The 14,445-nt window shown below is 32.4% G+C and overlaps 1 protein-coding gene across 8 annotated transcripts in view; it reads right to left on the bottom strand.

Moving 5' to 3' along the window:
• Nucleotides 1-14,445, bottom strand: part of GTF2I (general transcription factor IIi) — a 99,693-nt gene that overhangs the window by 37,149 nt on the left and 48,099 nt on the right. For 3 of the 8 annotated variants that reach the window (XM_012742183.3, XM_075995386.1, XM_012742188.2), the window contains 5 exons: nucleotides 13,519-13,578; nucleotides 11,491-11,547; nucleotides 9,523-9,585; nucleotides 1,554-1,664; nucleotides 542-607 (listed from right to left, as the gene is read on the bottom strand). In XM_012742183.3, coding sequence (XP_012597637.1) covers nucleotides 542-607; nucleotides 1,554-1,664; nucleotides 9,523-9,585; nucleotides 11,491-11,547; nucleotides 13,519-13,578 — 357 coding nt within the window. The remainder of the gene's footprint in view (nucleotides 1-541; nucleotides 608-1,553; nucleotides 1,665-9,522; nucleotides 9,586-11,490; nucleotides 11,548-13,518; nucleotides 13,579-14,445) is intronic. The other 5 variants (XM_020281409.2, XM_012742185.3, XM_012742186.3 and 2 more) reach the window with 5 other exon arrangements.

Raw genomic sequence — 14,445 nt, 5'->3', positions numbered from 1 at the left:
TTCTTATGACTCTATTTCCTTAGAACCATTGGCTCCAATCTCTCACGTCGAGCAATAGAGCTCTCATGGGGCAGATGAGAAGGGCTGCTTGTCTTCTTCACTGCTCTGCGATGAAATGCATGGGTTGTGCAGATATACTGAGTAGCCACACCCATCACTAGGTCTTATTTTCGAGGTAGGGCTTATATTGGGCAAATGCTTAGAAATCCTGCTAGGGCTTATTTTATGGGTAGGTCTTATTTTTGGAGAAACACAGAATGTAAATAAATAAATCCCCAAAATCACGTGATCAGAGTTTAAAAGAAATGTTGGTTGAGAATTAAAGAAATAAAACTTTTCATTAGCTTTATAGTAATTCAGAGACAAAGAATGTTTCTAATATGTAGACAGATACCATAAATGACCTTACAAGGAGAGTTGTATAAGGCACAGCTTACTAGGAGAACTGGGCTTGTTTGCATTGCCCTCCAATGATGAAAAGCAACTCCACTGCTTACATGCTTATGAACAAAGTATTAAAAGAATTTGAGTTTAGACATACCATATTTTCTTTCAAACAATTCTTCCACTTGTTTACGTAGATCAGTAATTCGAGCATTCCATTTCTCTGAAAATTGAGAAAGAAAGTTAATTCTCAATAATAAATCCCTATGTGGAAGCACTGGTATATTCTTAAGATGACCTAACACATTGATGACTTATTTTCTCCATTATACATCTTAACAGTCCATCTCAATCTATATCATTATTTCACTCCTTCCGAAGAACTCTTCCCCTTTTTTGTGGTTTTTAGACTTATCTCAACTGGAAATTTTAAAAGTTGTTTTAAAGTTAGTTTAGTACCTCTTTTTAGCCTTTTAATTTCTAAAAAGCAGAAGGACAAAAAAGACCAGTCAAATTCTACAAAAGGAAGGCAAAAAGCGGTCTCCAGGGGTTATTTAGGAAACTTCCCAAAACATGTCACAGTTGTTTAGAAACAAGATATATAGTTGAAACAGAATGCTAATGATTATAAACATATAAAATTTAATGTATATATTAATTCAATTTATATTCAGTACTTGTGATTATGATGAGGTAGAATATTAAAACACTATTTTCAAAATGTATACAAGCTGAATGCTCTATTTATTCAAAATGTGGATCAAAAACGTAATTCGGCACTAATATTTTATTTAGTCCCTTCAACAGGATACATCATTTGTTGAAAGTTAACAGATCAGCAGCTGGCAGTCATACAGAGCAAAAAAGAAAACCAAGAGGTGAAATATTTCCCAAGGAAGGTCTTAAAGCTAAGAGACTAAATTGAATTACTAAGTAATTAACACTAATTTAGTGTCAATTAACTGTAATTAACACAGAAGATACAATGTCTTATTCTTTAGTAAATCAAAACTGTGTTTAAATAACGTCTTCAAAATGCCCTTGGCTTTCCAAAGATCATGCAGTAATGTATTTTAAAGTGTTTGCTCCTGCAAAGACTGTTGACACTTTTATTAGTAACAGAGTTGAGAAGCCAATGAAGGAAAAGGCCATGTATTAATTAACCTTACCGAAGTTGAACTCCCTCACTTTTCGTTTTCCAGCATTGGCAGGTTCTGTAACTGGTGGCTGTGGTGGCTCATTGGTCTTTGGTCTCTTAGTAGGTGGAGAATAATCATCATCTTGAAAAAGAAAATGGCCATTACTGGAGGAATAGTCTTAAATGAGTCACAGGCACCCCAAGGTAAGTTTTCAACATTCAATAGGCGAGCAGGGCTTTAAATCTGTTGTGAATATCAATAATTATTTCAGTATTGTAATCGTCAGCATATTTTGTTCATGTTACATTTACAATTTTCCTATTCTTTTGGGATGTGCTCCAATGACTATTGCTCATTTTTCTTTTTCCTGCATCATTATTTAGTTTGCTTCATCTGAAGTGTCATTACAAATGTCCCCTTCTCCTCAAATAACTTGCAAATAGCTGCCAAAAACTGTATACTAAAACTTTCAAGAAAAAAGTTTTAATGAAGACAATCACCTAAAATTACACAAATATATAAGGGGGATAAAATAAAGCTTGGATGGAAAAAAATATTTAAGTTTACACAAAATTCAAGCATACATAACAGTAGAAGTTGGATGACTATATGTCAGATACCTTTACAAAATACAAATTTAATAGGATTAAAGAAATGGCTACATTATTTATGAAACAGATGTTGATTCAGTCAACAGAGAAACTATATATAAATGAGCAACCAGATGTTCAAGCACAGAGTATAGACTACTCAGGACACTTGTAGTAAGAGTTCCATGATAATTCTTTGTGGATATGTCAGCAACTCAACTCTGCTGTGATCTTTCAATATATTTGATGTTAGAATTAGGGACATTTGGGACCAAAGAAGAAAAGCCACCATTGTTATTTTCTTCTATTCCTTAAAAATGTCAGGTAATATACTATTAAGATTTCTACTCAAATATCATCTGTAAATTACAAGAAATATCATTTTAATAAATCCTACTTAAAAACAAATATGGGCCAGGTGTGATGGCTTACACCTGTAACCCTAGCACTCTAGGAGGCCAAAGCAGGAAGGTGGCTTGAGATCAGGAGTTTGAGACCAGCCTGAGGAAGAGCGATACGCCATCAAAAGACCCTGCTAAAATAGTCAAAAAATCCTATAAATAAAGATTCCAATCTAAGTAGAAACATTTTAGAAAACACATTAGGTATCATTTATAAGTTTGGCCTTCATGACCATGTCACATCATTGGATGGTGCAACTGAGATTAGACTTTGGGTGCAACTCTTCCAACTGGCCTACCAGGTTGCCTCTCAGTAAGACAAGAAGTACAAATTTGGCCTAATATATAATGTTGCCTGAGGTAGCACTGGGTAAATTTTAACACGTAATATTTGTATCTCAGTCAAGGAAAATCTAAATGGAGCTGAAAATTACTCATAGCTCATTCCTCTTATGGCATCAGAAAATACAGCTAGACACTACGCCCTTGCTTTTTGCCTTTAGGTTCTTCCTATAATGTCAATAGTAACCTGAATTATTTACTATTATAATCAATTGGAGAAAATGGCACAAAAGTCACCAGTACCAGACAAATTCACTTTAGGACTTTTTTATGTACTAGAAAAGACAGAACTGCTTTTGTAGGGGATACTATTTCAGAAAAACATCATCATATTAACACCTAATGACACTATTAATTTTTTAATTAGTTTTCGATACAGAGTGTCGCTCTATTGCCCTGGGTGGAATGCAGTGGCAACACCACTGCTCACTGCTACCTCAAACTCCTGGGCTCAAGCCATCCTCCTGCCTCAACCTCCCAAGTAGCTGGGACTGCAGGCGAGCACCACCATGCCCGGCTAATTTTTTCTATTTTTAATAGAGATGGGGTATTGCTCTTGCTCAGGCTGGTCTCAAACTCCTGAGTTCAAAGATGCTCCTGCCTCGGCTCCCTCCAGTGCCGGATTACAGGCGTGAGCCACCACACCCAGCTGACACTATAAAAATTTTGATGTGCTGAATGCCGCTGTAGAAAAACATGTTCGAATCTGAGGAAAAAAAATCTCTGACAGAAAATTTAAAAGTGACAAACTCCCAGTAAAATAAACTTGACTATGTCATTTGGGTTTATATTACTATATTGGATTTAAAATGGGTAAAAGACCCTAAAATAAATTAAGATTCTAACCTAAGTAGAAATATTTTAGAAAACACATTAGGTATCATTTATCTTTGGCCTTCAATTCTGAAAATATACTATAAAAAACCCTACTTTCCAACTTCCAGACAGATTTTAGGAATCCCTTAAGAGTAATTTTAGGCTGGTATCCAAAAGGTAAGACAAAATATACTCATGAATATACTATGAATATTGTAAAATCATTATAATTGCTTAATATTAATTTTTTTTTTACAAACGTTAAGCAGTGACTTCTAAAACAAAAGTACTTTCCCTATAGGCTAATTTATCCTAAATGTCCTTACAGATCAGCATTTAAACTATTAACTGAATTATATAACATGAAAACTGACAGAGTATAAGGAAATGATAAAGAAAATATAGTAGGATATCATGAAGACTCGCAATAATGGTCCATCATACTAATCTCAATCATAATCTAATCTATTCAAGATGTAGGCCACAGGGAAGGGGGCAGGACAAATTTTCCTTAGTGTCAAGACCTCACTTATTTAGTCAAACTTCAAAGAAAAAAGACAAATCTAATGGAGTGTTTAATATAACAAATAATTTAACAAAGACTATAAAATATTAAAAATACATGTGATATTACATTTTCTATCCAGTGACAAATAATGAAGTTTGAACTGTTAAATGTGAATACAGAGATTAATTTAATTATTTGTGATAAAATATACCACATATTCTATTTTTTTAAAAAACCCACTTTGTAAATTAGTTTATTAACTAATCTTTGGGTGTTTTAAGTCCTATGGAACATGGAATTAAGTCATTAGGATAGCTATAAATGTTACCACACCCTCAATTTTTTCTCTAGTAACTACTGCAATTAATTGGTTTTGAGAAAAATGTGGGGAAATGGTTACACTTGACCTAAAATCCTTTTCACAAAGGATCAAAGTTACTTTTTCTCTATAGCATAAAACATCAAATAAAGCTGCAGGGATTTCCCCTAACAACCAGGCCCAGCACAGAGCACTGCTATTCTAATTATCATTATACACAAACATTACGTCTCAGTATTATAAACAACCATTTTTGTGTAACAAGACACACATTTCTGCATGCTTCAACTTTGAGCCCAAACTCAAAATATTTACATAATCAAAATTAAAAGCTTTTAAAATAAATTTCAAAATATTTTAATACAGAAAAATTGCTATTCAGGAATATATAAAAGTTATGCTACCAGTATTAAAATCAACCCGCCACCTTTGAAAAAAGTCAACATGTCCCTAACTCAAAATTTGTACTGAGGAAAAAACCCTGTTTTCCTTCTTGCAACATATTTACAAAGATGGCCTATAGACAATACAGACTTCAGAGCTAAAGTTGTTTATTACTGCATTCTTGCCAATGAAGGCATTAATACAACATGTAACAATATTTTATGATACTTATTTTCAACATAATCAAATTGGTAATGTTTTATCATGCAATCTGACACCTATTCAAGGTTAAAAAAAAAAAAATCAAAACCAGGCACTACATCTCTTTTGAAATTAGAGCCATTAATTACCCTACACATTTCAAATAAATGGATCTCATTTTTTCAACCAAGGATTCAACTCAGAGCTTCTCTAAAACTCTTGTTTTTACATAAACAACTGAGTATTCATTGACTGTTTAGCAGCTATAAAAATTAAAAACACAAAGTTTTCAAATGCTAACCTACTCGATTATGTAGATTTTAAGAGTGCCGTATATAGTAACGTGCAAGAAAAACACAATAATTAAACTACGAACAGCAAAGCCTTTAAGGCTTTATCTACAAAACATACCGAGAATCAACCGCTTAATACCTCCACTACCACCAACCTGTTCTAAAGCACCTTCCTCTGTACCCTGGATAATTCAATAGTCTCCTACACTGGTTTTCTTGCTTCTGCTATTGGCTGCCTCAATCTTCTCAACATAGTAGCCATGTTTCTTTAAAGTGAAGGACAGAACTTCTTACTCCTCTTTTCAAAACACTCCAAAGGAACTGGCTGTCTTGTTCATTAACTAAATTCTCAGCACCTAGTACGATGCCTGGCATATACAAGGTGCTCAGTATTTATGGAACGATTGAATGAACATATAGTGAGTCTTTAATTATATGCCACAGCCAAATATTTGCCAATGTCCTCAACATGAATTCCACAGAAAAAGGATATCACCAGAGGATGAAAGATAATCCAATTGTTCTAAGCCCTACTAAAATACTGAGGCTATAAAACAGTATTATTCAAATTATAGCACGTAACACCTCTAAAACTCTTACTTTCACATAAACAACTGGATTATTCATTAAGTAACTGTTTAGAAGCTATAAAAATTAAAAACACAGTTTTCAAATGTTAACCTACTCAATTTCATAGATTCTACAAAATCCACAGGAAGAACTTTAGTTCATGGGCCATATGTGATAATGTGAAGCAATTATATGTGGAAATATTTACAATATACCTTTCAAAATATGAGAAAGAAATAAAATTTAAGTATTTAAAGACAGTTGACTTAAGAGATGCAAAATTAATAAGAAAATGAATTTACTTAAAATCAATTTAAAGAAAAAAATTAGGTTAAGTAATGAACAGAGGGTTAGGCCACAGCAGAATGAACATATGTGAACGACGCAGGTTTGGGAAACGATGCCCTGAGAGAGAACTGCACAATAAAGACACCTCTTTCGAACCAACGGAAATCCCTTTATTAACACTCCTATGACAGCTAGACCTCAAACAATTCTAAGGTAAGACGTTCTCTGCACATATCAAAGATAATATACATAACAGTCGTCTTAGTCCAAAAATGCAGTCATGGTGTTTACAAAATCGAGGCATGTACAGTCATATTATTCCAAGGCCTGTTTCCCAAACCTAGGTCACGTAAGTCTGAAATGTCTACCACTGACTTCAAGTACAAATGGATCACCACAAATGAAAAACACACTTCAGAGCACACCACCAGCGATGGGTAAGTAACGTTATCTTGTGTAGATTAAAACATCTGCATCAGTGTCAAATTAGTCTCTTTGTAACTCCACATGAAGATAGCAAGGTTAAAATACTGTGGAAAATCTGACGGACTTACTTGATGACAAAGTTCTTTTTTTTCTTTTCTATAAACTAGTTGGGAAATGTAGAAAGATATAATAGGAGAAAATAAAGTCATCCCCAGGCAAGCAGAAATATCTTAATTATCTTTGTCCATCTTTCTTCCAAGCACAAGTATTTCCCTACACAAAACTAAGTCTATTCTATAGAAACACTTTTCTTTTAAACTTGCCTTGTTCACGAAAGGCAGGATTTTTTTTCACTAAACATATTAGGGATGTTTTTTCAGATCATTTATGAAAAAATAAATCATTATGTCAATGCTCATATACTTTTCTATTATGAATATCAAAATTTAATTTTCTATCTATGGATATTTAAATAGCATCTACCATTGTGCAGTAATCTTTCCAGAAAGAAAATATATCTATACATATCAACCAGAGATGCTCATGTAAGTTCTCATTTGACTTTTGTTCTTAATATTGAGGCTTCATTTTTACCTTCCTTTTTTTCTTTTTGTTTTCAGAGTTTCACTCTGTTGCCTGGGCTAGAGTGCCATGGCATCAGCCTAGCTCACAGAAACCTCAAACTCCTGGGCTCAGGCGATCCTCCTGCCTCAGCCTCCCAAGTAGCTGGGACTACAGGCATGTGTCACCATGCCCAGCTCATTTTTTCTATATAAATTTTTAGTTGGCTAATTAATTTCTTTCTATTTTTAGTAAAGATGGGGTCTTGTTCTTGCTCAGGCCGGTTTCGAACTTCTGACCTTGAGCGATCCGCCTCAGCCTCCCAGAGTGCTAGGATTACAGGCATGAGCTAACACGCCCGGCCCAATTTTTACACTTCCTTAATGGCTAAAAAATTTTAGCAATTTAATGGTTGATATAGTTTCTATATGAAATACATATGTACATGTGAGTATGTGTATATAAGAGACATATAAAATGCTACCCTTTAAAGTAATTATTTTACTCAGACCTGGATTTTACTGGTCTTCTGAAAATAAAAAAGAAGTCTATATAAGCAAAATCCAACTATTTCATCACAAATTTGGATGTTAAATCAGGCTTACTGCACTATGTCTTAGTTTAAATGAAATGAGATTTTTAACTCTCTCCAAAAACAGCTGAATTTCAAAAGACTGACATGTGCTTCAAGTTCATGAGCCATTTATTTCTTGATTTTTGTAACATCTTTTAAAGGTCTTATAAGTCTTTATTTTCTAAAGCCTCTTTTTTAAATAAAGCTGTTGTTTTTAATAAAGCCTTTTTAATAATAAAGCTTTAAGATTTGATAAATTAATTTGGTTACTAGTTCTATCTAAAAGTTTTATTGTAATAATTTTTAAAAATCACCTATTTTTCCTATCTCTATAGAAGGGACAAAGTTCTGAGTATTTAAATATTTATATGCTCTTAAACTTTTCTCCTCTGATAGTTAATGGGGTCTCTAACTAAAAAGCAATTAAATTTCAACTATTTAATGCTAGACGACAAACAATTCAAAATTATTTTTAGATTAGTAAAATTAGATTAATCAGAAAAGGAAAAGAAATCTGTATGTTGAGATTAACACATGAAGTATTAAAAGATTCCTTATATTAGATGGAAGCTAGTAATCCACTTATATTTTAGAAGCAATGAAAACAAACATGTCAAGTAGTTTAAAGTAGTCAAACACTAAATAACCAAGTGGGACCAGTAGGGGACAGGTAATTATGAAAGAGAGAAAAAACAGACAGACATCAAACCAAGAAAGCTTATGCGGCAGTTAGAAAAAAATAATGAAGTACCAAGAGGTATGACTGTGACAGGAAAAAAAAAATCTATGGGGACATGTGATTTTTTTTAATTTGCATTATAATGTATGCTAAAAGCACCTGTGAAGTTTTTTTTTAATAAAGACTATTTCTAGAAGTAAACACAGTAAATTGGCATCTATCCCTGAGTACTAGGACTCGGGAGAAGAAACGTGAAGGAAACTTCACATAGTGCACTTTACTGTGTTGTTTCAACATTTTATCATAGGAAAAGACTTTTTGAGGGGAAAAAACTTATAAAGAATATTGTAAGACGTTTATTTAAAGGAGAAAACTCAATATCATTTAATAATTATGAAATGTGAAAAGTGATTTGCTAATAATCTTTCTAGCTGTATTTTTAAATAATTCAGGACAAACTGGCTTATCTGGGTTCATGCTTATCCAGGGAAAAACACTAGGCTTGAAGCAACTCTAGCTATAAATATTATTGTAGAATATATTTGGAGCTATTTCTTCAAAACAACTTTGAAAAATAGATTTTATGTTAGACTCTAAGTAGTATTGGGGAGAGGCTTGCTTTAAAAATTATTGACTAAACTATCAACACTTTCTCCTCCACTCTACTTAATTAGAAATTAGGAGTTCCAGCTCCAATTAAGTCTCTTCTATCAACACCCAGTAGATTACAGAATCTGTTTTTGTGTGTATCAAGTCTGGTCATAATTTTCTTTTTGTCTTTTAAATTCCCACTGATAGAAAGTAAGGCTTGGTCCACCTGGGGGCCAAGGCTCATTTTCACGGCTGAATTTTGTCTAAAACTCCCAGAGCACTAAGGTGCACTGCTGGGAAGTGGGCTGCTGTGGTGACACAAACACATATGTCTGTCAATTCTTTTCACAAGTTTCCTTTAAGAATGGATGAAATGCATACTCAGCAATGTGAATGTGACAAATACTTTTATGACCAGAAGTAAACTTTTGGAATCAAGGCTTTTAGATAACTAACCTTCAATAGTCACCTCAACTTCAGGGTCCTCACTTGTTTCTGAAGGGACATGTTGAGTAGAATCTTGAAAAAAATAAAATTCTAAAATGACATTCATTATTAAGCATTTTCCAAATGTTCCAACATTTTACTGATTTGATACTCCAAAAGCAGCCTACCATAAAACTTAGCTGGCATTTTAATTCATTTCATATTTATTAAAATATTTGATCCTTTTCATTATAAATAGGGATAAAAGAAAACAAAAAGTAGAAAAACTCTGGAAAACTATTAGATAATACCAAGTTACCTGCATTAATGGCCTCAAAAATCTCGGATTCTTGGAAGAATGAGATTATAACAACGTCACAATTATTTTCCTGCTATAACTAGAAAATGCTAGAGTAAAAACAAATGCTTTCTACTTTGGTTAGTATTTCTCCTTTCCTTTCAGCAATCTGAAGAGTGGTTCATAGTGTTAAATAAAACCACAATCAATTTTTGGCAATGGAGACCTTCATATCAAGAGAATGACTACAACAAATACATGTAGGACTATATCCTCTAACTTTGTATGCAGTATACTCATAAAAATTAGGTATTTCATTAATATTTTTGTTACTACATAAAACAAATGTACATCGGAATGTTAGTGCTAGAAGCTTAGCTAGAGAGTATTTTCATTAGCTCTCTTTCATTTTGCAAAGGTTGAGAGATTAATTGATTTGCTAAAGATTATTTTTTCTTGTTAGTAAAGAAACAAAGACCAGAACCCAGGTTCAATTCAACTCTGTTAACACTGCAATATGACAATAAAAACATCCTCAAAAACAAAGTCTTTCAAAGCCCAGTATCTAATGACAGAATTGTAAACCCATGAAGCAATTTGTATTGCCTGATGAACCCCTGGTACCATGTCTTCTGTTGTCATAAATACCACCTATCCAACACTGAAATTTTGTCACAGAGAAAACACCTAATTACCTCCACACAGTAAAACATAAAATTCACCCACACAATCTTCTATAAAAAGATCTGACAATGAAATGTAACATATTATTTTAAATGAGGCTATCAATATTTCTGAGAGAAATGTATTCCAGTTATAAACCTCAATTATGTAACTGAATTTGGAAAGGTTAGCCTACATTCCAGGGACCTTAAAATAGCCCTTCACTCAAAGAAGGTAAAAGATCAAATTAATGGTTTTTAAAAACAAAAAAGCAAATACATGGATTTACAGTTACAAAATAGACTCCCCTTTTTACTCTAGAAAAATAAAGTACCACATGACCAGTTTATGAGAAAAATCTTTCTAAAACAAGATTCACTCACCTTACAAGTCATTTTCCTTGGGAAAAATCTACAAAAATTCTTGTGGAACTAGTTGAACTGCTTAGAAGCAGGAAGCCATCTTGTATAACACTTTAATTCAAGATTCTAATACTAAAAGAGCTGTACCATAGAGTTCAATCCTACAATCAAAGCTATAGAGCTAGTAAACTGATAAAGTAGTTCGTGGAGTAGTTGTAGGTATAAAAATAAGAGGGATAAATCTCTGCTTTATTAATTTTATCTAGAATATATTATTTCCCTACTAAAAGATTAGGAGCATTACACAGTACATTTAAAAATAAAGTATGAATAGAGCTAGTAATAACTTTAATTCTAAAATACTAAAGTTATTCTTCCTTAAAAATTTTTAATGTGGCACAAAAAAAAACACACAGAAAAAAATCCCAACAGCGTTTTGCATCCCGACGAGCTTTACTTACCACTTAGCTTTCATCCCCATCTGCTTTACTAACCAGTACCGTGAAAGAGGCACATTACATCTTAGAACTTAAAAAAAAAAAACCTGTTGGCTAAAAAGGCATATCAAAATAATCATCTTTTATTTCCAAATCAGGTGTTTTAAGGATAATATAATCTATAAAATAGGACAAACATAAAACAGATACAGCAAAATTAAAAATCCTTTTTCCTAACCTTCTGCTGGTACTTCCATTTCTGTTCCTTCGTTGCCCTCTGAAGAATGATGACTTCCTAAAGAGAAAATAAACAACATATAATAAACCAATAAAAACTTACACTGAAAGAAGAAAGGGAAACTAGGTAACAATGCAAACAATTTAAGACATAATAAATATATATAAAATGATTCTTTAACTCTTTAATAATTAATTTAAACAATGTTTTCTATTTCAGAAAAATATGTAACACTTCTATTTGGAAGCTAAAGAAATTATTTAAAAATACAAATATACAAAGTAAACCTGATTAGGTTTGGGGATTTAATATCAGTTTTTATAACTACGTGATATAATTACTGATGGATATTGGAATCTGAGAAAGCACAATTATGTTTCAAGTACCATGCTCATCTGTCAATGACTCACACACAAAAAAAAACAAATCAGAGTAAATTCTTGCTTTGCTCACAGACTTAATTAACTATATAAACAAGTTCAGGGTTTGCTGTAGAATGTTTCCTGCTTTCCATTTTCACTATGGTGAAAGCCACGGAAACTCAATCCCCATAATTTAATCAAAGTTGTACTTAAAGGAAACTCATAAGTTAAAATTTAAGATACTACCTTTAGTCTCAAAAGCATTTTAATTCAGGTAATATAATCTGCCTGCTTCTAAAAACTGGAACATAAAGCAATGTATCAGGTTAGGCAGTCACAAGGTAAACAGGCTCATCCTACCAGAGCAGAAGTTTTATTCACAAATAGGAAAAAAATAACCTAAGACATCAGAGCGACACTTAGGATTAAGTGCCCAAGCTGCACCCTAATATGCATCCTCTGTCCTTAAATTATCTGACCTACTAACATGGAAAAGAATGAAAACCACTGCCTTCAAGAGCAAATAAAAATTTATTACCTATCAGTAAGAATAAATCACGTAGGGGGGAACAGAAGCAGACTCTAATCTATTTTGTCCTATTGATAACTAAATTCAGAAACTGTACTAAAAGATGTAAATTATAAATATATTTTATCTTCATTTTTAAAGAGTAATGATTACAGTCTTAAAAACTGTCATTCAGTCTAATACCCTTGAATTGAAAGTGCCACACTAGGATGAAATATTTTTGGTTTTCAATGTCTAGCTTTATCATGCCATAATTATCTTGGGATTCATGTCCACTTACTTTATATTGTGAAAACTCACCTGAACTCAAAACTCTAGGTAAATCTACAAATCCATAACCATGACTCAATCTTAAATTAATTTTTAAAATATGCTTTCTCTTTACATACTACCTTTCTTTTATTTTTTTAACCTTAATATTTGAATTTATGAAGCACTAAGTTCTTTGACTGTAAAGTCAAAGAAGAGTAGAGGTGAGATCAAAGGAAGGAGAGATAATGGAGAAGAGGCCAATAGTTAAAAAGTAAAGTTTGGGTAAACAATAAGAGAGGATGGTTGGTCACATAAACAATGATTCTACATGTCCTTTTTGTTCTTTTAAAATCTGAAATAAACAATTATAAAGTAAACCTAAAGAAAATAAATCTTATATGCTCAAAGCCAGAATAGACGGAAGTAAAACCCATCACTAATAGCCTGTGATAGCTATGCAAAAATTCCAGAAAGGGTAATCATCAATCCATAAACTTAGGGATTTACAAGTGATATTTCAGACGCCTTCTAAAAACTTAGTATCAACATGACCTTATCAATATTTACATTACTAACTATACAATAATAACCTTACTTCTGACTATTCTGATATAAGGTATAAATGTGTACTTTACCTTAAATATGAAAGTGTGTCATGTACCCATTTCGAGATTCATTACTAGATTCACAAAAGGGAAAATTGGTTTTGAAAAATTGTTGCTTGTGAAGTTCATTTATATGCTATAAAAAAGGCCAATACATTTCTTTTTCCTTTCCATTTAGAAAAGTAATAATATAGTTATAAATATTAAAACACAGTCTGTCCAATATACGGAAACATTTAAATGATCAGTATGTGGGAAAATGGAAGTGAAAAGGTTATACCTTGCAAAGACTTCGAAAGGGGGAGTTTTTCATCAACATCATCAGTTTCAGAAGGGCCTGCTTTGGAATACAAAGATAATACTTCAAAAGTAATCCCAAAAATATATTTTGGGTCACTTTAGTGAACAAATTTGAGTGAGATAAAAAAGGCAAAATGAAAAAAAAAATGATTGACAAAACAAGTGGTGTCCATTTATGGTCTTAGTGAATGGAAAAAAGTGGAATCAGGTAAATTCACACATAAACACTCAAAAGAAATTTTGAAAATGACTGGACATATGGATTGAATGGGAATGGTATGTCTAAAATGATAAGTATGGGTTTTTTAACAGTAAAATGTTCATAACAATAAACTGTAACTTTTACTTCATACAAATTATATATGCACATTTATTTTACAAATGTATTTGTTTCTTCCCTGACAAATGTCTGCTTATCTTTTGTCATACTGAAGAAAAAAATGCAGAACCAAACTGTTATACATTCTTTAGAATCTCTAAAATGACATCAACTATCAGTAAGCTTGAATCTCCACTGAAATAGAAACATGACAAACTAACAGTAATAGCTATTAATTCAGTTCCCCCTTTCTTGCAAAACCCTAAGTACCTTTAATAAGTTAGTCAGGTTCTTTCCAATTATTAACATTGAAAGCACTTTGGGTTAAATTAACCTTCATAAAATGCTACAGAGGTTTTGACAACACCTTTATATGTATCATCAAGCTTTTCAATGATTAAAGTAATAGATTTAAAATAGAAAAGAAAACATTGTTTTCAATGGTTACTCAACATAAAACATGTTTTTGTGTTACTATGAACACAAACCAGTGCATTATCACTGAATATAATTTGGAAAACATCCTAAGTCATCTGAAAGGCTTCACTAATGCAATTTCACAAAGATGCACCAAATCACACATTATAG

The sequence above is a fragment of the Microcebus murinus genome, chromosome 19, assembly GCF_040939455.1.
Source record: "Microcebus murinus isolate Inina chromosome 19, M.murinus_Inina_mat1.0, whole genome shotgun sequence".
Lineage (NCBI taxonomy): Eukaryota > Metazoa > Chordata > Mammalia > Primates > Cheirogaleidae > Microcebus > Microcebus murinus.
Note: the sequence above shows the minus strand (reverse complement) of the source record. Positions and strands in the feature narration are given on the sequence as shown.